This window comes from Dreissena polymorpha, chromosome 7, assembly GCF_020536995.1.
Source record: "Dreissena polymorpha isolate Duluth1 chromosome 7, UMN_Dpol_1.0, whole genome shotgun sequence".
In the NCBI taxonomy this organism is placed as follows: Eukaryota; Metazoa; Mollusca; class Bivalvia; order Myida; family Dreissenidae; genus Dreissena; species Dreissena polymorpha.
Window position 1 is genome coordinate 87,446,188 of NC_068361.1, and position 24,276 is coordinate 87,470,463.

Below are 24,276 nucleotides of genomic sequence, written 5' to 3' on the forward strand. Positions count from 1 at the left end.
GTAAGTTTGTTAAGGACGCTCTAAACTACAGAAACACACAAAATTATGTTAATAACTGAAACACAGTTCATCTCCAAATAAATTCTCGATTATGTATTGTTTAACTAATAAGTTTGTATAACCCCTTCACTTAATGCTATGTCATGATGTTTTATGTATTATATATGTATATGTATTGAAGACGATGTACTTGTACAAGTCTTAAATAAAATGTTCTGTTCTGTTCTGACGTAGTACACGTCGTAAAGTGAGGCTATTAATAGATAGAAAAGTTAACGCTTATTTATATTCTCAATTTATAAAACGTTGAACATAAGTTCAACAATAACTTTAGTGATACGATAGACACAAACAAAAAAAATGTTTCATAATCGCTAAACCCGAATATAACAAACAATTTATAATAATAATACGAATGACCTGTTTCGTAACCTCGTTCATGTAACTACAGCGGGTATTTCTGGAAAACGTTCTTTGGTTCCCAACAGATAGCGGCGATCTTTTGTATTAACGGGTGCTAGCAACGCAATAGTAGAAGGTTAGTAGAAGGTTTAGCTTGTTTATATTCACAGTTCTCAATACATAGACAGTTGGATATGAGTTCATCAATTACTACAGGCATACTATAGGAAACCCCGAAAATGACTTATAATCGCTAAAACCGAAAACAACTAAATATATTATATCAAATATATTTATAACAAGAAATATCTTTTAAAAATGAAGTCGGCGTATACGCTGACTTTGAAATAAAGTTTGCAATTTACTTTTTTAAATTAATAAATACAGTTAAACAAAAGTTAAACTATTGTGTTGTTTTTTCATTTGTAAGTTGCATATTCACCGCATGAAATGTGTGTTAGCATTGTCAAACCACACATTAGTGTGAGTAGATAAAAAATATACTACGGGAGAGCACTTCATATGGGTCCTCATATGCCTTGTTATGAGTATCTTTCTTCACTATCGAAATATATCGTATGTTGATATTTGATTTAAACGCAGTTTTCTTTCGACACATTTAAATCACACGTCAATAGCGCCCACATGCGGAAATGGGTCTTATGCGTTTCGGCAAGCGTTTGTCAAACCCAACATGTGCTTTTGCGCAGTCAGGCCATAGGCGACGCTGTTCGCTATAAAAACACTCAATATGCTATGTTTCTCCTTACCAGAAGGAGAGATAGCTGAGTGGGCTGTTTATATGATGAGCGCATATGGAATAAGACCCATTTTCGAAGGACGAGGGTCATTACAAATCTCATTGCGAATTGAAAATGCCACATTTAACAATGCTTTTTAATACAAAATTGAATTCAAAATAGCAAACTTGTTAATAATGGCAGCCTATCCACACATTAAGGAATGATTTCCAGACGTGCTGACCAAGTACGGCAAACATTGTGGTATGATAATAAAACGATTTTCTCTTATCGTGACACTATAATATTTCGCTAATGATTGTTTTCTCATCTTGGAGGCGAAAGTGAAATTCTGCGAGATGGATTGTAACGCGTAATTGTAACAGGCCCAAAATTTGTGTCGTTTGAGCATACAGAGAGTAGTCCGGAATTCCTTACACTGAACAGTGCTACATCCTTTGAATTGAGCACATACGCAGTGATGTAGCAACAATTCAGAGGTTGTATCTCGAATCAGCTTATCAAATATTCGAAAATATTCATGCGTGTCTGTTGGCGTTATGTTAAAGTCACTAAGATGAAAACTGAGTAAAACAGCTATGCCTAAAAGCGCATTAGTGCTCTATACCTATGTTTGTGTAAGCGTTGTTGACACCGTGTGAACTGCTCTGGTAACAAGTACAGCATAAACAGCAATGTTTATATACTTTTACTCCTCCATATACAAGATACGAAGATTATTGTATATTTTGAATTTGTATATGGTGTCAAAAATCAAAAGTTTTGTACACGGAACTTTCATTATGAATTTATATTCTTGGTGAGATAGTAATTTGATATTAGAAAAAATATTCCTTTAATATGATGGTGACTGCAAATTTTCTTGATATTAAGTTCTCATTACCATTTTCATCATACTTTCTATGCTTTCATAACTTCCAAAAAGCATGTTGTTTTTATTTTGTCTTAGTTATTTCTATGAAATAATAAGGATGATACAAAGTGCACACACAACTCGACCCGTGCGCTATGACACACAATTTAAAAAGTTGAATGGCATGTGTTCATTTCAAACTTGCGATTGATTTTGAAAAATGAATTGCGTGTTAAATTATGCAATAGCGAACATCTTCAGTGCCTTCAGCGCTTTGATTATCTGAATAACCAGGTCACATCGACCTAAGGCTACTTTCGATTTCATTTTCTGAAAACACATTTAGTTTAAACATGCATGGATCAATGTGACACGTATTCAAGAGATTCAGGTAATGTATTTGATCTATAATAAATTCGTTAAAATAGTTTTAATAAAGAAACATTTTTTTTGTCGTTTGATGTTGCTTTACATTTACAATTATTCGATTCATTAGAAGTCATATTCACTGTTCATTAATCATTTATTCAGAGTTATACACATTCCACCACCGCATGTATACATACAGTTCAGCACGTCGTTTATTATTTTACGAGAATTTAAGTCATTATAGTGAGTTTAAATGAATATGATATCGGTAATAACAAAATGTATTCATAAAACAATATAAGCAAAGAGGGATACATGTAAAAAGTATAGTGATAAAAAAAGAGATCTTTGATTTAATCTGTTGACCTGGTGACCGCTTAGAAGTTCATTCTATACATAGATGGTGACGTCACTACGTTATTACCGGTGTGTACACAATGCTTCGAAGTTTCGTAGCGAGTCAAGTCGAGATAAAAGGCGAATATGAATACGATATCAACGTTAATCACTCTCGAGTCGATATTGCTGGAAAGTGAGCGGCATTTTAACAAATAGGAATAAATGGTATAAATTAAAAGACGTATATGTCTCGACAGGAAATTCAGTTTTGTTATTCGTAGTACTTAGCCAAATTAGCCAAACTCGACCCATCAGCTAGGCCTACGTTTTGTACAGCAAGTGGCCAGTTTTAATTTTCTGTTTCCTCCTCCATTATAAACACTTACCATTCAGTTGCTATTCTATCATCCAGTGTTACCTGGTTCATTTTAGGATGTTCACTGATTGGAATAAAACGGCTGTTTATGAAAGTCAAAAGTAATGTTAAAGAAACATGTTAAATACTTATAAAATGCTTCTAAAAAGAAACAGGTAATAAAAATGTTTTATTTTATAAAAGAGTTGTATTATTTAATTTGTAAGGTTAATTGACACATGGCAGTATTTTATTCGCTCTCACTATTTGGCCGAATTTCACAAAAATAATATGTTCATGTTGCATTCAAGCTTACATTCATTTTCAACATGCACTTCCGTAAATCGGAGAATCATTGTGTGTCGGAAAATCTTAAAAACATTTATCGTCCCGCAATGTTATAGTTTGCCTTTGAACGTTGACATAGTGATAATACTCGATTTAAATGAATGTATTTTAGAATCTTTGCAATTCTTAAATTGGGAAACTTTTTTACAAAAAGGATTTATTTTTTATGGCACTGTTAAATGGAATAATAGTATATGAACTAAATCAACAAAAACTTACCCGACAAAAAGTTCAAAAGTATTATTTATAATAATGTGTGCCGTTATAATGGTTGATCGTTTGATTACACTCTGACGCAAACAAATGCAATATAAAGCGTTTATTTTATTGTATTTGTACGTTTATGTGAAAACAAGCCCATTAAATGTGTAACGTCCTCTGCAAAACTCTGAAATAAAAGTGGGACTTTTAGATCTTATTGGGGCTTCAAATATTTTAAGGAACCTTTTCACAGATTTTGGCATATATTGATGTTTGTAATTAAATTCTTTAACTTGATAAATGTAAACATTTAAACTAAATAGCTCCAGTAAAAAACAAGAATATAATTAAGGACATAAAAAAAGTAATCAACACCTCTCATCGAACCACTGACTCTTGTAGTATAAGTCTAGCTCTTAAACCACTTGGCCATTCGTGCTAAAACAGTTTATGTCGTATTTTATATTTGTTATAAGCTCTTCCCGTAATGTCACAAAATACAACGATAGCAACAGAACTCTCCAAATTATTCAATCGTTTCGCGTTTGTAACGCTTTACAATGTTCGTGTTTTTAAATCGTCAAAAGATGCATAGAATGGATACTTTAAAGCATTGCAAATGGACATTATTACCGTTACATCGCCAATATCATAACTACAACGAATATTTGCAAATCTGAAACATTTTTTTAAACTGTGTCACTGTTCCAAAACGTGTACCTTCAAGGTTTGGAAGTCAAGGCTTCCAACTTTCAAATGTTAGTGGAAGTGCTAGGTCACTGTCGGACTTTAAGGCCAAGGTTTCTAAAAATAATAGAGTTTATGGCAAGTCGGATGAAGGTGACTCAAGTTTTGATAGATTAATTGCATTGTTACTTATATGTATACCTATTAGGGAATTTCGTTTATGGCAAGTCGGGTCAAGGTCATTGGTTTGTAAAAATAAACCAATATCTGCTCAATGATATGAGTTTGGATGGAAATATTGTGTTGATATTGCGTGTTTCGGTAGCTGACCTGTATACCTAACTTGGGATTCCGTCTGGGAAAAGTTCGGACAAAGTCAAGGTCACTTTTTCAAAAATAGTTTTTTGTTCGCAACTCTCCAGTCTGGGTTTTTCCGATATTTTAACACGCGCGGTAGGTTCAAACAAAAGCTGACTAGCATATTTTAAAAGAAAGTGAATCAATAATTTTTCTTATCGCTGAATAGTAAACACCAGCAATCGTTCGTTAAAGTTGATAAAAATACCATGATTTAATCATTTTTCGTTATATTAGCTAATCTCGATGGTGTGTAATTTGTAAGAATACTATGTAACACGATATAATGCTTCATGTACATGTAAACAGCTTCGGTCACATAACTATGTCACAGAGCTCCAGATAAGGTTTTGTGAAATTCTTAAATTACTACCAGATTTTCAAAAAGACTTCTTAACTCTTAAATTTTATTCTTAATGTTACTACTAAGTTTTGATAAATAATTCTTATTTTTTCTAAATGACCTAAAAATAAATAATAATGGTTATTTTCATGCAAAAAAACTCAAAATAGACATACTAGCAACTTTATTTATACGAGTTCAACAGTGTCTTTTCATTATAATACAATATATATTTTTCAAATACCTTCATATGCCCAAACTGTGCTTAGATTGCATGCCTTAGATGAATTTTTACATATTTCACAATTAAAACGGGTCTCCCCTTCAATATTTTCAACGATTAGCAAAGGGACTTGTCCCTTCCACTCGTTCAATGTTTTTTGTGTGTTTAAGTTTGGACCCGTCGTGTCGCGTTTTTGTTTAGCTTTTCCGACTGTGTCGGAAACTGAACAGACAACATCGTATAAGATCTTTTCTATAATGTCTTTCTAAACATTTAACTTCGGCTCCCTTTGCGTACAATATGTTAAAAGCGTGTTTTTGGACGCTTTGCAGTTTTTTAGGACGCTCTCTGGGCGCCGTCATTGTTTTTTGACAGATAGACTGTATACGCCGCTATTTTTGGAAAAAATGCGCTTTGTTAAACAAACCCGATAACCATTCTATATAAGCACCGCAAAGATCTTTAATACGCGAAAAGAACTCAATAAAAATCGATACGAACCGATGTAAAAATCGATACGAACCGATGTAAAAATAATATCGTAACTTGATTTTGTAATTCTTAATGGTACGACAAGATTTTAAAATAAATACGTAACGGACTTGAAAATAATTCGTAATTACGAAAATACGACCCTTATCTGGAGCTCTGATGTCATTGCATATACTGTGCGTAGGCCTGGGCATACAGTTTTAATGGAAGTTTGTCAACGAAACTACCAAGACATTGACTCCATCGTTTATAATATACTATTCAAATATATTTAAAATCATACAGACAAGTACCAAACAACAAAAACCTTACTATCCTCAGTTCATTCGTAGTACTAGAACTAATATATCGTTCCATATCAGTTGGATACAATTATTCGCTAAAGACTAAGACCATAAAATTAGAAGGCACATCACTAACGAGCTTTACCATACATGACTTTTATTTGCTTTATCTATAAAGCATGCCGAAAAAACAATAACATGAATACTGTTGTTCAGAAGAAATATCGCATATGTCAAGCCGTTTGTATAGGTTCCTTCATTACCATACAGCTGAAAAAATATGTTTTTCATGTCTTTTAAGGATGTTAGCTACTGGACCCATTCGTATAGGCGGCTGTACATCTGAACGGTGTATTTAGACTTTAATCCTGTATTAAACGTCTGACATACAAGTATATCAGTGTTATATATTTGTAATGTGTAATTATTAATAATAATAGTAACAGTAATAACAACAAAAGACTTGAATTTTGACATTTCCTACAAGAAACACTACTGTCGTTTAAATACTTATTATCCACTACTGAATTGAAAGCATTCGGATATGGCCTAAAGTAAAATAAGCGTGACATTTTGTTAAAAAATTTAGTTTTTACAAGTGGAATTAATATAGATGTTTCTATTTGCTGAAACTTCAAATTTTATGAAATAGTTGTGGTTTCAATGAAATCTTTTCATTTAGTATGAAAAAAATAACCATGACTGACAGAAAATTTGTTAAAAGTGTAAAACATGTACACAAATATAGCAAAATATAGGAATGAAAGAGACATGTATATTATTATCTATCCATTTTATGAGTTAGTTGGGATATAGAGAATGAAAAACTTTGTGCATGATAAACATTCCAATATGAAAATAATTGATAAAATCAGGGTCAAAAGGTAGTGTAAAAAGAGTCTTGAACATGGTCAGTTTTATTTAAAGAAGATTCAATGACTATTTTGTACACAAACATGTTTGTCATTTAATACCATGGCATTAAAATCAATGTTCAAAATCTGACCAACTTATCTTACTTAGATTTTGAGATATGATGTCACGAATTAAATTACTAAAACCGTGGCTGTTTGGACAAAAATTAGAAGTTACATATGAAGAATTAGTTATTAGTGAAACGGAGGAGAATTCTTGCTTTTTTAGCTCACCTGAGCGATAGCTTGGGGTGAGTTATTGTGATCACTCACCGTCCGGCGTCCGTCCGTCTGTCTGTCTGTCTGTAAACAATTTGTAAAAATCTTCTTCTACTAAACCATTGAGCCAATTTCAACTAAATTTCATGTGGAGCATCCCTAGGTCATGGGACAAAAGAATTATTAAAAACATTTTGAGCACATAACCAAGATGGCCGCCATGACCATATATGGTAAAAACCTTAAAACATCTTCTTGTCAGGGATAGGGATTCATAGGGATGACCTTTGAAGGCTCCCCTGAAAAAGTTGTTCAAAGAAATTTGATTCGTCAAAAAACATGGCCGCAGGAGCTCGTTGAACTTTGCATGTTTATTCGTTTTTGCCTATTTTGTGAAAACTTTCAAAAATCTTCCACATTTTTTGTCCGATCCTTTCCAAATTTGCACAGTGTCTTTATATCAATGAGGACACGAACCCTACAAAAAAATTAGCATTATTGGTCCATGAAGTACAGAATTACCTCCCCTTGAATTGAGAAAATGGTGTTAATGCAATAAAGTCCAAATTTTTCATCCAATTCTTTCCAAACTTGAAAGGATTTAGCATGGTTCAAACAAGGGAAACAACTACGGTTTATGCATGTTCTTTTTATTACAGATTTTCCACCCTTTAATTCATTCAAAATCTCATTTTACAGCAGAGATTCCAAATCTGACCTGTAAATGAGCCCCATATTTACTGCCAGTGCTAGGTTACCTTTTCCCATTTGATCATTCTTAAGTATTGGTATTGTAATGCTGCTACTGCTTCTGCTACTGCTACTGCTACTGCTACTACTACTACTACTACTACTACTACTACTACTACTACTACTACTACTACTACTACTACTTCTACTACTACTTCAACTACTTCTACTACTACTACCACTACTACTACTACTACTACTACTACTACTACAACTACTACTACTACTACTACTACTACTACTACTACTGCTACTACTACTAGTATTACTACTACTAGTACTACTACTACTAGTACTACCATTACTACCACCACCACCACCACCACCACCACCACCAAGACCACCACCACCACCACCACCACCACCATCACCACCACCACCACCACCACCACCACCACCACCACGTCTACTATTACTACTTCTACTACTACTGCCACTACTACTACTACTTGTACCACTACTACTACTACTACCACTACTACTACTACTACTACTACTACTACTACTACTACTACTGCTACTACTACTTCTACTACTACTACTACTACTACTTATTCTACTACTACTACTACTACTACTACTTCTACTACTACTACTACTACTACTACTACTACTACTACTACTACTACTACTACACCACCACCACCACCACCATTCACAGTGACAAAAAACGTATTCACACAATGGCTGCTACTACAACTTATAGCCCATATAGGGGGGCATGCATGTTTTACAAACAGCCCATGTTTCTATGGGATTTTAACCACAACGGTTCATGTTTATCTCCGACACATATTTTTAGGTCACCTGTCATGAAGTGACACGGTGAGCGTATGTGATCGTGTGATGTCCGGCGTCCGTTGTGCGTGCCTGCGTGTGTCCGTGCGTCCGTCCGTCAACAATTTGTTTGTGTAGACAGTAGAGGTCACAGTTTACATCCAATCTTGATGAAATTTGGTCAAAATGTTTATCTTGACGAAAACCGGTTTGGGATTGTATTTGGGTCATCTGGGGTCAAAAACAAGGTCACTAGGTCAAATAATAGAACAACCTTCTGAAGACAATAGAGGTCACAGTTTTCATCCAATCTTTATGAAATTTGGTCAGAATGTTTATCTTGATGAAATCTGGGTTGGGATTTTATTTGGGTCATCTGGGGTCAAAAACTAGGTCACTAGGTCAAATAATAGAAAAACCTTGTGTAGACATTAGAGATCACAGTTTTCATCCAACCTTTATGAAATTTGGTCAGAATTTTTGATGAAATCTGGGTGGGATTGTATTTGGGTCATCTGGGGTAAACATCTAGGTCAAATAAATAGAAAAACCTTGTGTTGACATTAGAGGTCACAGTTTTCATCCAATATTTATGAACTGTGGTCAGAATGTTTATCTTGATGAAATCTGGATTGGGATTGTATTTGGGTCATCTAGAGTCAGGAACTAGGTCACTAGGTCAAATCATAGAAAAACATTGTGTAGACAATAGAGGTCATAGTTTTCATCTGATCTCTATGAGTCAGGTGAGCGATTCAGGGCCATCATGGCCCTCTTGTTATACTTTTACACAATATACTGTTCTATTTGGCAGGAAAGGACAGTAATCTTGAAGTTTAGTTTTTGAAAAATAAGTAAAGAAACGCAGTATTATTTTGCACTTCCTACTTAATTTATTGCCATTTTGTTTTTCAGGATTTAATCAAATGTACCTAGTTGATCTATATTTTTAATTATTTTATGCAAGATGAAAACCAAAGCAGTAAGAAAAATAATTTCTGTTGAAATATTTAACGGTTTAGTGTAAATATTTAAAACATATAATTAAATATATAAATGCGACTGTTGGGACACGTTCCATTGCATTAAGACCATAATTTTGTGTGCATTTCTGCATATTTTACACTACAATGTAACAAAATTATAATAACATAGGTTTTGGAATCATCTGGAACACAGAGTATTACATTTGGGGTCCATTTTAATTTTGTGATCTGTGTATAGTAAATCAGCCGTGACTGTTGGGACAAAAAGTTTCTATAGTAAGTATGATGAATTGATAAACCTGAAAGGTCAACTTCTAGTTTTATTCTCTCAATGGCTGTTCAATGAAGACAATGACATGCATGCTTATATTTAGGGTGATGTTAAAACAGAAATAGAGGCACCTTAAACAGCCGTGACTGTTGGGACAAAAAACGTGACTGTTGGGACACGTATTCCAGGCAATGCACAGTTGATACTTGTCAGAATATAAGTTTGACTGAAATATATATACCTCTGTAAGGTTCTTAAAAATAAGTTAAGGATAGCTTTTTCATAGAAATCTGCTATCGTTGTCAAACAGTGAGCATTAGAAGAGACACACCGTCAAACCGTGACTGTTGCGACCAATTTGGTGCATTTTAGGACACAAATCTCCAGAATACAGGAAATATTATGACAAAGGTTAGGATAACAATTTTAGATGGTGCCTAATGTCTAGTGAAATAGATAGATACATACATTTAAAGCTGCCTGTATTGATTATTTCATGCAATATATAATAAAGGTTTGAAAATGCTCTTTTGGCCTCAATTGAGTATATTTTTAAAAACACGTAAAATTAGAAAATGCTTGTTTTTTCTCTCGAAAATGATTTTCTGAGACAGACAGATAGTCTTGCTACAGTATAAATACAAAAAATAATTAACTATGATACTAAAATTTACCAAAAAAAAAAATGTAACGCTAAAATGGCAGTTTTTTTGCAAGTTTAGGCAACTTTAACGTTTCATAATTTCCAAACGAGTTGGCCGATTTATCTTAAATTTTCAACACAGAAAGAGTAAAACCTATTGAAATGAAAATGTTTTTAAATAGAGTTTTACGACCATAAATGATTAGCACGCGCTGTACTTGCGAGATAAATTCCTCCTTAGTAAACTGATAGCCAATTTCGAACCTACGATAATCGTTTTTCACAAAATGTTCTTCTTCGTCACCTGTGAGAACCGTAGTCCGCCCGACACACGATGGTTCTCCCGGAAAGCTTGTCTAAAAGCGTTGTTTTCGGTACGCCGTACACATGCGCAATTGACTTCCGACCCATCTTACCGCTGCTGACCATTTCCAATGCAACACCCATTGATTCTGGGGTATAGTTAACGCATTTTCTTGCGTGGTATTGTGTTGACATGTCGACAAAATTACAGATAAATTGTATTACATAAAACCCCGATGTATTTTGTTTTAATATTATTTTTTAAGGGAGGGGGGGGGGTGATTAGAAATTAGACCCGTTTTTTTAGTCTGTCAATATCAACTCCCAATAAATATATTAAAAAAAAACGTTTTAAATGTAATTTATTTGCTGTTGAAAACCTTTAAAACATATCATTTTGGCGGTTATTCATTCATTTTACTTGTAAAAGTAACGTGTATTACATACAACGTTTTCAAGCGTTTGGTACCTACCTTTAAAGCACTGTTTTATAATGCCAAACAACCGATGCGATAATCCTTCCGTTGTAAACAACCCGTATTGGTAGTAAAACACACTGTAAATTACGTCATCAATTATATATAAAAATAATTTAATCTTTGATAACGTTGATTAAGTTTCTACATCATTTAAACATTTCACTTCTTGTCAAAGGGTCGATAATACACACAGCTCGATAATAATCGACCGTGCTCACTGCTGTTTTAAAATCATAATGATATTTACCGTGTTTTCTTACTGATAAGAAAGGAAAATCGAACTTCAGTATGAATCTTTTAGTCTGCACAATCAAGTTGGGTGTGGGCATTATGTATGACATGTAGAATATACTTACAACGCATTACGGTGATATTAGATCTTTATGCATGTTTTTGTATCCGACAGAAGAGGAACACAGATAACACAGAAAGTTTCAACATGCCTGGTGGATTCGAACTCACAACTGAGGCGAAACGATTTTTGAAATTCATGCGCGACAAAAATGTCGAAGACAACATCTTCAAACGAGACGAGGTGCGAACGCTATACAATGAAGAATTCAAGCGAAGTCGACCAACGGAATATCGAATTGCGTTCGGTCAAATGATGAGAACAATGACTGACTTAAAGGAAGTTCAGGAGTTGGGCGACTTTTACGTATTTGGGAAAGATATACAAGTTCTATATGAGAGAATGAAGAGTGATACAGATTTTTCGAAGAAGTTGGAAGAATGGAAGAGGAAAGCAAGGGAAAATCCGTTCTTTTGTGAGACATGTGGGATTGAGTGTACGTCTGAGAAATCACTTGTAGAACACCAGTTAGGCAGCAGACACCGAATCCATAAACTGCATGTTGACATTTACCTTCAAAGGTACTTCGACTTTTTCTGATAACGTTTTTTTCCCAATTTAATATGATAGGATACATAGTTGTGCCTTGACTCGAGAACTGTATTAAACTAATGAGTGCTCATGTTTGCATTTTTACGTCGTAGTATTTCAATGATAAAGCTGCCATTTATCTATATAAAGATTAGCGAGCATCAGTGGATCTAATGCTTGTTAAAACACATGCATGCATTAGTTCATGGCATGGTGTTAACCAGTGGCCCAGATAATTATTTGGGAAATAGGGTTTTCACCCTTTGATTTTGAAAAATAGGGTGATTTCATTCTTGAAATAGGGTGAACTGAGTTATAAAACGACGGATTAAGTCAGATTGAAAGCGCATGTATGTCGTCGTAAATTATTTTGTCAGACGCTTGATTTTACTATGAAATCTAGTCCGCAGAGCGTTTTATTTACTTTGACTGTTTCTTGCTCCAACATCCAGGTGCTTGCTGAATGAAAGCATCGCCTCGTTACGATAATACTTCAAAAGAGAAAATACCGAACATGACAAAAGCATTTTCGATCGAAGCCATTGTATTGTACGCATCCCATTTGACGAGTTTGCGTAAAAGTTAAATTGGTTGCGTTTTCAATACGCATGATATTGTATTTCTTTGCGTTTTTGAACATTTTAATAGGGTAAAAGACGCAGATACGCAGCTTATCTGGGGCACTGGTGTTAACTCTTTCACAAAAAACTTTGTATCAATACATAAGAAACATATATATTCAAGTTAACCATCTGATATGTAAACTTGTATAGCTATGTCTACTGAGAAGTTGCACATTTGATGTATTTTTGCATAAAGCAGTCGCATCGTATCGGCTTGTGTTGTATACACATAATTTGAACGATTTGTTTTTTACTTAAATGCAATTCTTAAATGATAAGCTCAGATAATTGTTTTCTTTATATATACATCCACCATGCTTTCCTGATGGTCACAGATTAATGCCACAATTTGAAGGTCAATTCGAAAGGGCTCTACATCATTTTGTTATCGCATTGAAGATGTTCAAATGGGTATACAGAAATGATAACTAGCAGGAACCAAGTCTGTTGTAAAATTAAATGCTTAGCCTAAAGATCAAATAGTTATTTTTGTTTCATTATAAAATTATTAAAGGGATCTTTTCACGGTTGGTCAATTGACAAAATTGAAAAAAAGTTGTTTCAGATTCGCAAATTTTCGTTTTAGTTCTGATATTTGTGAGGTAACAGTATTACTGAACATTTACTATAGTTCAATATAGCCATTATATGTATCTTTTGACGATTCGAAAACCTAAAAATTATAAAGCGTTGCAACGCGAAACTATTTAATCATTTGGAGAGTTCTGTTGTTGTCGTTTAAATTTACGAAACTACGAAGATTGCTTTTATAAGATATAAAATACTTAAACTGTGTATACCCGGCGGAATAGCCGAGAGGGCTTATGCGTTTTTACTTCAGACTAACTCCAGGACTCCGGGGGTCACTGGTTCGAGCCCTGGTACCGGCTACTTGTTTTTCCTTTTATAATTTTATTCTTGATTTTTTACTGGAGCTTTTAAGATCCAAAGTTTACATTTATCAATATAAAGCATTTAATGACAAACTTCAAAATATGCCAAAATCTGTGAAAAGGCCACTTTAATATCGTAATGTTTGACCCCATCGTCCTGGCTTCCAAATGTCCACAAAACAGCTATTTATTGTCTTCATATAAGTATAAATGTTGAAATGAGTTGCGAATAACTAAAATCGAGCCCGTGTTTTCCAAGATTGTTGCAACAGATATTCATGTATACATGTACCAATTATCAGAAGACATATTTAAATACGTCTGGTCTCGGCATATATTTATTCAGAAATTGTTGTTTATGCTTATGGTTTGGCATCATGTTAATTGTTTTGACAATATATTTTCCAGGGACTTGAATATCGCAATTCCAAAAGGCCTGAAAATAAACAGCCAACCAGCTGTGGACAAAAATGGATTTATGCAGGTAGATTGCAAAGCCGGAGAGGAGTGTAGAATGAGGATTGAGATCGAATGCACAATGGATGATGCCGATGTGGTCTTCCAGAAACACATCTTTCTGTGGGACACTGGTGTTTTCACAATGTACAAAGGCGGCAGCCGACGAGGACAACGGTGGAAGGACCTGCATATCCGGAAAGGTAAACGTATGCGACATAACAGAAATTCATTCACTATGATTAAATTCTTAATGCTTTGTAAAATGCGTAGAATTTTACTTTAAATTTTAGAGCAGGTCTTTTAATGGTTTTCAATCAAAATTAAATTTTTGTATTCGAGAATTTTCGTCATCATGTACACTAAAGCACTGAAAGTAAAATGGACACACATTATTATTTTAAAATATATCTGTTTTGGCTAGCTATGAGAAACAAACCAAAACAAAACAGAACAGAGCGTTTATTTATAGTTAAAACCAATTCAGCTCATTGTCACATACATAGACGCAAATATAAATACAAATGCGTCGGAATAACAAAAACAAAATTAACAACAAAGAAAAAGAAAACATAACATACAGGAATAAAAGAAATTAAAAACTTGTATTAAAAGGTATGCATAAGTTTTCACATACATTTCCTTTTTGTGAGAATGTTAGTATCCTGCACTTACCAATTACATTCTTATCGGAAATGGGTAGATTTTTACAGGAAGTAAACAATTTTAACTGTAGTGCACGATTTTTGCAAGTTTGCTTTCAAATCCCAGCGGCGGGAAGTTTCTAGATTTTGTTCTTTTCGGGTTATTCAATCAATCAGTGTAACTAATTATATATTAACCTACGCAAAGGAAACATGATTTGTTTTCATTCTTATCGTATGTTTAGGAAATACCATCAATATGCCTCTTTCAGCAAATATTTTATTGATACTTCTTTAATAATAAACTACCATATACGCATTTAACGTTTCTGTTATTTTCAAGTTGGAGTAAAACGGTCATGATAATCCGATCCGAATTATTTGTTTATATGAAAATGCTTTTTACAGGAGAAATAAGGACATTTGAAATCCAATGCAAAGCTCCAAAAGACTTCGGACACCATTATGTACCTTTGGCGTTATATTTTGTGAAGAAGGATTCTTCTTCACGAGCTTTGATAGAGAAGGAAGAAGAAGGGGCATGGGCCCAGGACTATGTGCTGCGATTTGTGTCCCTTCATGTTTTAGGTTGGTGCTTAATGATAGTGTTCATCTTGAACCCTTTAAATGTATAAACTGTGACTGATAATAGTTGCAGGCAAAAACTTAACTCAATACCAAATGTGTAACAAGCGTTATGGTTAATTTAAATACAATATTGATAATAAATACGGTTTAGCCTTAAGTTATGGCAATCCACATGTTTATTAAATCATTTGCATGGTCATTAAAATGGCATATACCATTGATCCATATTAACATATACATATATTTCACAAAACAATTGTACTACAAATTTAGAAAGTTAAACCCAAAAGCAGGGATCAAACGCACGGTTTATGAATCTTACGACGAAACAACAGGAGCTTGCGCTTCTACCAACATGCTTTACGGAAGCATGTGAACTACAGTTCATATAAATGAATAAGAATTATATCGCCGCCAGCAAATTGCGTGTATGTACATAATAAACTCCTGAAAATCCGCATTGAACAAATACCCTGATACGATTTAGTAACTATTGACCGGATTGTTTGTTTTTATCAATTTAATGAACGAAATGGCTTTCTTAATGACAGGCCATCTTATAGCATCAGACTACATTGTAGAATATCCAAAACGCATATTGTCGAATATCAACACGCACCGCCTTTAAAAAAATGTTTCACGAAAGTTCTTTTCTTGGTGACGTGCCATATACCATTTAATTAAATTGATAAATTGAACAAGTAATAACAAGAGCAATGTTTTATGTTTCTTGATGAATATAAATATTGCACAATATTAAGTAATGTAGCAACCCAGTATCATTTCGTCGTACAGATGCCAAACAAGAATATTGTCAAATCCGATTATCGACAGGAAAACACATAGAAATTAGCATGATTTACATACAAGAAGTTTTTCATTTAAGGGGACCTTCATGAAGCTTTGGCGCCAACGTCGGAGTTTAGGAAACCAGAAAGAATCCGACAGAAAAAGTTTGAGGACACAGAACCAGGGGAACCACTTCCCGAGTACGTGGGACTAGAGTATTGTTTGCTAATGTTTCGTCTGAATAAAAGTAAATATCAATACTATTCATCACTTAACCAGACCAAGCATAGATACTGCATATATTTTAGTTACTTCTCCGTTGGCGTCTGTGCTAGATTAAAACTTGTTAAAGGTCTTAAATGAATTTGGAAAGATTGAGCATTTGAGTTTCTCATGAATATTGATACACAGATTATTCGAAATTCGGTTTCCCTCTATATTGTGTAGGTGTTTATTAACGCACTTTAAATTAAAATTGACTTTAGAATGATTGTTTATTTGAATTGACTTAGTCTTATAATTTGCTGAGATCGGACAGTAACTATAACAACTGGAATAATGTAAAGCTCGCCCGAGGAATTGTTAATTAATTTGAGCTATTGTGCTTTTTCATCATCCGGAGTCTTTCGTCATGCGGCGTTCGTCGCCAATGTTTAGCTTTTTAATACTTAAGAAGAGAAACTGTTTGCTAAATCTGTATGAAACTTGATTGGAAGTTTGATCTTTATATTAGCTAGGTTAAGTTTAATGTGGGTCAGGTGTGGTCAAAACTAGGTCACACTGTTTATTTTAAGAAAACGTGTGGCACTCAAGCCGCATTTATTATTTAATTTTGATCAAACTTGGTAAGATTTCTATCATCATGACAATATTTCTAGGTCCTGTTCGTATCTGGGTCATGTGTATTAAAAGTCTTGGTTACCAAGAAAAAAGTAATCATCAATGTTAAATTCGTTTCCTCTCTAGAGGCTTTATTTATTGCAAAATCTTTAGGAACCTTATGTTTTTATTGACATTATCTAGGCCAACATCTAATCTGGGTCATATGCGACCAAAACCTAAGTCACCAGATTAACTATTAGATCAACCTGGTTACCAGTCTAGAAGCCAAATTGATGACTCATTTTTGTTGGAACTTGGTTTGAATCTGTTTGGTGTCAATACAGTTGGAGACTTTTCTAACGCAACACTATTCAAATCAATATAGCTACCCTTATTATGCCCCCCTTCAAAGATGATGGGGTATATTGTATTGCTGGATGTCGGTCTGTCCGTCGGTCTCTCTTAGTAGACCAGTTCGTTTCTGATCAATAATCTCGTCAACGAATTGACCGATTATCTTGATACTTTACATGTGCATTAGCCTTGGACAATAGAAAACCGTATTGAAATTGGGGTCACTAGGTCAAAGGTCAATATCACAATACTTGTGAATCGTTTCTGATCAATTACTCGTCAACGAATTGACCGATTGGCTTGATATTTCAAATGTGCATTGGCTTTGAACAGTCGATGGCCCCATTGAAATTTGAATAGGTCAAATGTCAAGGTCACTATCACAATAAGTATGAAAATCGTTTCCGATCAATAACTCGTAAACGATTTGACCGATTGGCTTGATACCTCACATGTGCGTTTGCCTTGTACAGTAGATGACCCCTATTGAAATTGGGGTTACTAGGTCCATGGTCAAGGTCACTATCTCAATAAGTGTGAAAATCGTTTCCGATCAATAATTCGTCAACAAATTGACCGATTGGCTTGATACCTCCCTTGTGCACTGGACTTGAACAGTAGATGCCCCTTTTGCAATTGGGGACACTAGGTCACAGGTCGTGGTCACTGTCACAATAAGTTGGAAAATCGTCTCTGATCAATAATTCGTAGACGAATCGACCATGTGGCTTGATACTTCACATGTGCATTAGCCTTGGACAGTAGATGACCCATATGGGAATTGGTGTCACTAGGTCGTGGTCACTGTCACAATAGATGTGTGAAAATTGTGTCCGATCAATAACTCGCAAATGAATTGACCGATTGGCTTGATACGTTAAAAAGCTCTCTTTGGAGGGCACATGTCTCCGACCGCGGAACTCTTGTTTTATAACGGATTTTGTTGAAATTTGGACTCAGACTAATATCACATATCTTATACTTAATGTAAATTTAATTGAAATTGATCAACATTAAACTATCAAACATAACAAATTAAAAATGTCTGTCTGTCCGTCCGTCCGTCTGTGCGTCCATCCCAAAAATTTAACATGGCCATAACTTTTGCAATATTAAAGATAGCAACTTCATATTTGGCATGCATGTGTATCTATAGAGCTGCACATTGTGAGTGGTGAAAGGTCAAGGTCAAGGTCATCCTTTAAGTTCAAAGATCAAAAACAAAACCCAAGTAAAAAGCTTTATAGTGAGATAATTTCTATTTTATATCATTTGGCATGTACAGATCATTTTCACAAGGGAAGTAATTTTTTTTAAGGGATATAATAAAAATATTTTTATTCCAAAGCGGCGCACGTAGGGGTCATTGTGTTTCTGACAAACACATCTCTTGTTTTTAATTAATGTTATGTTTTCCTGGTGTAAAAAACAACCTTGAATGATGGAATTGAAAGGAATTTAATTGGAATTATAAAGCGTTGTACTACACTTAGTGACTTTTCTAACGCAACATTTTTCGATAAAATCATTCATCCTTGACGATTGGACGCTTAAGCAAGTTGGAAAGGTATCATGCAACATTCCAATTGCGCGATTAAGCTCCTGAATTTGTTTACGAGAAATATTGATTTTAAAATTATTTTAGTTTTTTTTTCCTGGTGTATCAACCCACCTAAAATGAAAGGAAATACAATTAGAATCATATCGCATACGTGATAAAACTTGATCAGAATGTTTATTTTGAAAAAAAATTGTATTAAAAAATATTAAGACCGTGTTTGATACTGGTTTAATTATGGACAAATATTGTGTCACCAGGTCTAGTCTCCGCAAGTGATGTACCTTGAACTCTGGTTAGCCATTTAGGGCCACAATGTTCCTCTTGTTTGATAAATGAATGTCTTAAATGTACACTTAATCATTTTTAGCTCACCTGAGCACAAAGTGATCGCCTTTTGTCCTTCGTCCGTCGTGCGTCGTGCGTTGTGCGGCATCAAATTTGACTTGTAAACACTCTAGAGGCCACATTTATTTTCCAATCTTCATGAAACTTGCTCAGAAGATTGGTCTCAATGATATCTTGGATGAGTTCGAAAATGGTTACGTTTGCTTGAAAAACAGTGCTGCCAAGTGGCGGGGCATTTTTCCTTATATAGCTATATATGGCTATAGTAAAATCTTGTTAACACTCTAGAGGCAACATTTATTGTCCAATCTTGATGAAACTTGGTCAGAAGATTTATTTCAATAATATCTTGGACGAGTTTGAAAATGATACCGGTTGGTTGAAAAACATGGCCGCCATGGGGCGGGGCATAATTCCTTATATGGCTTTTGTAAAACCTTGTTAACACTATAGAGGCCACATTTATTGTCCAATCTTGATAAAATATGGTCAGAAGATTTGTCTTAATGATATCTTGGATGAGTTCGAAAATGGTTACGTTTGCTTGAAAAACATGGCCGCCAACGGGCGGGGCATTTTTCTTATATGGCTATATAAGGCTATAGTAAAATCTTGTTAACACTCTAGAGGCCACATTTATAGTCCGATCTTCATGAAACTCGGTCAGAAGATTCAGCCTAATAATACCTTGAACGAGTTTAAAAATGATGCCGGTTGGTTGAAAACATGGCCACCACAGGGGCGGGGGTATTTTCCATATATGGCTATAGCTAAAACCTTATTAACACTATAGAGGTCACATTTATTTTCCGATCATCATCTTGGATGAGTTCGAAAATGGTTTTGGTTGCTTAAAAAAATGGCCACCAAGGGCGGGGACATTTTTCCTTAAATGGCTATAGTAAAACCTTGTTAACACTCTAGAGGCCACATTTATTTCCAATCTTAATGAAATTTGGTCAGAAGATTGGTCTCAATGATATCTTGGATGAGCTCGAAAATAATTACATTTGCTTGAAAAAATGGCTTCCAAAGGGCGGGGCATTTTTCCGTATATGGCTATATTAGATCTGGTTAACACTCTAGAGACCACATTTACTGTCCGATCTTCATGAAACTTGGTCAGAAGATTTATCACGATAATATCTTGGAAGAGTTCACAAATCATTCCGTTTGGTTGAAAAACATGGCTGCCAGGGGGCGGGGCATTTTTACTTATATGGCTATAGTAAAACCTTGTTAACACTCTAGAGGCCACATTTATTTTCCGATCTTCGTGAAACTTGGTCAGAAGATTCATCCCAATAATATCTTGTTATCTCAGGTGAGCGACTTTGGGCCTTTCAGGCCCTCTTGTTTTTAATATACATTATATTGATGTATATAAAACTTGTATCTAAAACACACCAACTTTGTTACAATGTGTGCGTAGTTTTAGAATTTGGCCTTGACTTAATACATTAAATGACTATGTAAGTGTTGAATGTTAGAAAATGTGTTACCTTTTCGCGAGTGCAAAACATAACGACTGAACCAACATTATGTAACTTTTTGATACACAAATGTAATGTTTTGTTTAGGGGAATGGCAATTTTTAAAGGCATCCTTTCGTATGTCATAAGGCATGCTCATGTGCTTAAAAATGATTCCTCAGCATAGATGTCAATGAAATGTTATAAGATGAAAATATCTTTGATGGCCAGCGAATTACGACAAATACATTGATTTCATTGATTACCGATTACATTTTACTTTTTTGATTGTAAGTAGAGTTTATATGTAAGTACATGTAAGATATTTAATTTTTATTTTATGGTACTTTTAAGGCCTGCAAAAAACGGTTTAGCTGGCAAGTTGAAGCCGTATCCTATCCCAAAGCATCTGTATGGATATGTGAACAAAGGAATGACACCTAAAGCCGAGAGAATGGGAAGTCTAGATGACATTTCATTGACAATAAACTCGGAATATCTAAGGTTTTGTTTTCATATATAAAGTTGATGAAATTAGTTATCCCTGCATGGTCATTTATTTTATTATATTTAAGACATATATATGTAAAATCGAAACTGAATACCTTAAAATAACTTTACCTTTAATTCAAAATGATTGAATCTGAGTTTGTCCGTTGTTCAGCAAAGTTTTATGTACGACAACTCCAAGAATCTATTCGACAAAGTTTCACCACCTGCTGTGGATTGAAGAAATACAAATGAAGACAGATATTCAGAAGTATGACTTAAACGGTGTCACGATGGATTGTGACAAAGGAAAAATGATTCTTAAGGTATGTTTTCATTTTGTTTCATAGAGACGCTGTTATTTGGGATAAAAATAAATTATTGAAAACCAATTAAGGTCTTAAACATTAAACATCTTAAAACGTCACCTATTACTTTACGAAATTCAAAATATTAAATATCCTTTTATTCAAAAACATTTTTAAATATTCACATTTTTTTCCTGTATCATGCATTTCGACCAGTTGCCTTGTTTCTATTAAAGGTACCAGGACTTGCCGAAAGGCGGCCATCCATTTTGCGAGGAGATCGCATATATATCAGCATCTCGGATAATCATCCCGACGATCACATTGTGGTTTACTTCAGAGATATGCATCTTAATGCGGATCATCAACCTAAAAAAAGAATTCGTTACGAAGGGATCGTTCATAAAGTTGAGCTAGACCATGTTCTATTAGGAGTTTCGCGCAAGTAAGCATATTTTCAATGTGATATTTCAATATCACAGTTTCGGTCATGATTTGAAATTAATTGATCACATGTGAACCATAGTTTTAAAAATATTCCCTGTTGAAATATTAGATTTTTGGTTGATTGACCAAACCAAAGGATTTCTAACATAGAATGATACGTATGCCATGTATAATTGTAAACTTATCCATTATGTAATTGTAAGTTTTCAAGCATGAATTTATCTTAAAAAAGGTTAATTTAATTAGCACAGTATAAACAGGTGCGTAGTTGTTACATTAATAATAACTAATTGCTTGTTTCGTGTTTGAAAGTTGCTTTGTTTTAGAACTATAAACGTAGGAATTTTCTGCCAGTTAATACTACACAAACTATTTTCTTAACGGATCGTGATTAACACTGTTAAATAGTTAACATATGCATTAATTATTGCATGGAAACCACATACTTTGTTAATTAGATGAACTATCTAACATACGCCTCGAGTTTATGTTGATATCTTATGTTTGGTAGGATAAACTGTTCTGTGGGCCTCAACATAAGTTTATAATTGTACAAATATTTATTGTTTTTGCTTGTGTGAAGGTTGAGAGATAATTGGTTGAAAGGCAAGCGATATGATGTGGAATTTTCCGTATCTCCATCAAACATGTGGGTCCAGCACCGTGCAATCGAGAGTTCATGCCACTTTAATGATCTTCTGTTTCCGTCCGAAGACGCAATCCATGGTGATACAACAGTCGTCGTGCTTAAGTAAATGAAATACAATAATAACATACCCTTGTTGTTCTATCATACGTACAATTAAAACTCTTTGTTTTGTTCCTGTACTTAGAGTCTGGTTTTACGTTATGAATTGTATATGGGTTTATCGATTCTCTTCTATTTCTCGAAAAGTCTCTTTAAGTGTTGTATTATTAAATCTTGATGTTTTTGGATTAAACAGCGAAACTGCCCCGGTATAACCATTCTACTTTTTGCACTCAACTAGATTTAATGAAACACGCTACATGACTGTAAAATTAAAACATGTATTTCAACTAATAAGCATAGTAAAATACGTTTATTTCTTTAAGGCCATGGTTCAACATTAAGCTCAATCCCGAACAGCAGACGGCCGTGAGGAACATTGTACAGGGAACCAGTCGTCCTGCTCCGTACATCATCTTTGGTCCACCGGGAACCGGTAAAACTGTAACGGTCACTGAAGCCATCATACAGGTAATATATATGCGGTTCAAAGTACCCACTGTAAAGACAATAATTAAGTTCTTTTGATTTCATGAAAAAAGTCTTTCTGAACGTCAATATTTCGGCTCTAACCGATTGAAATGATCATTAATATTGCTGATGTTTTGTTTTTGCTCGTACCAAGCTGTACGTTGGCCAAAAAAACAGTCGTATACTCGTCTGCTGTCCAGAAAACACCGCTGCTGATTTTCTTATGCGGAAACTTATGAAGGCAGGACCAATCTTGAAAAAGGATATCTTCAGGATGTATGCCATTTCGCGGGCTCGTGCAACTGTGCATCTGGATATCTGGGTATAGTGTATTGTATTTAATGTATAGTCTTGTTTGTGTTCTGTTTTAGACGTTTTTTTTCAGTTTTAAAGGATTGTCTTAAATGTAATATCTTAATAAAAAAATTGTTACATACAATACATGAACAAGGACATAATTATTATCTTATGAAACATGCACCAGCCTAGTAATTTATAAATATAATATACATGAAAAATGACTACTAGCTATTGTTATTTTATTTGAAACAAACACTTTATCTAATACGTTAATACTTAATCGTTTGTGTGTCGCTGATATTCTTAAATATCAGCCCACATAATAGATTAACTATCAAAGTAAAATATCTAAGTATTGAGTAATTATGTCATATTTTTACGTCTTTGGTTTATATTGCAGGAATCTGGTCAACACAACTATGATGAAGAAAACGACTGCTTTCTGTACCCGAAAGTCGGGGATCTGACAAACTACAGAATACTTGTGGTTACGCTCATGTCCTGTGGAAGGTCTCACGTTACATTTCATAATATGCTTTGCGTAAATTTTTGTATCGCTCCTTAATTATATTTTAAAGTCAAAATTCAATACGAATAGTCATTCACGTTAACTCCATTTATGTTATATTAAATGCCTATGAGGAATTTAATATTGCTTTTAAATATTATTTCCCCGATGACCATATGATGTTTCATTTCCAATTTTGATTTTATCAGGTGAAAAGTC

At 34.3% G+C, this 24,276-nt stretch overlaps 1 protein-coding gene across 1 annotated transcript in view; it reads left to right on the plus strand.

Moving 5' to 3' along the window:
• Positions 1 to 2,307: 2,307 nt before the first annotated feature.
• The window catches only part of LOC127838084 (putative helicase mov-10-B.1), a 31,004-nt gene continuing 9,035 nt past the window's right edge, over positions 2,308 to 24,276 (plus strand). The window contains exons 1-12 of the mRNA XM_052365654.1: positions 2,308 to 2,407; positions 11,763 to 12,229; positions 14,164 to 14,414; positions 15,264 to 15,443; positions 16,330 to 16,432; positions 21,141 to 21,290; positions 21,451 to 21,601; positions 21,820 to 22,028; positions 22,614 to 22,781; positions 23,105 to 23,249; positions 23,404 to 23,571; positions 23,950 to 24,059. Of these exons, the coding sequence (XP_052221614.1) occupies positions 11,796 to 12,229; positions 14,164 to 14,414; positions 15,264 to 15,443; positions 16,330 to 16,432; positions 21,141 to 21,290; positions 21,451 to 21,601; positions 21,820 to 22,028; positions 22,614 to 22,781; positions 23,105 to 23,249; positions 23,404 to 23,571; positions 23,950 to 24,059 (2,069 nt within the window). The 5' untranslated portion in view covers positions 2,308 to 2,407; positions 11,763 to 11,795. The remainder of the gene's footprint in view (positions 2,408 to 11,762; positions 12,230 to 14,163; positions 14,415 to 15,263; positions 15,444 to 16,329; positions 16,433 to 21,140; positions 21,291 to 21,450; positions 21,602 to 21,819; positions 22,029 to 22,613; positions 22,782 to 23,104; positions 23,250 to 23,403; positions 23,572 to 23,949; positions 24,060 to 24,276) is intronic.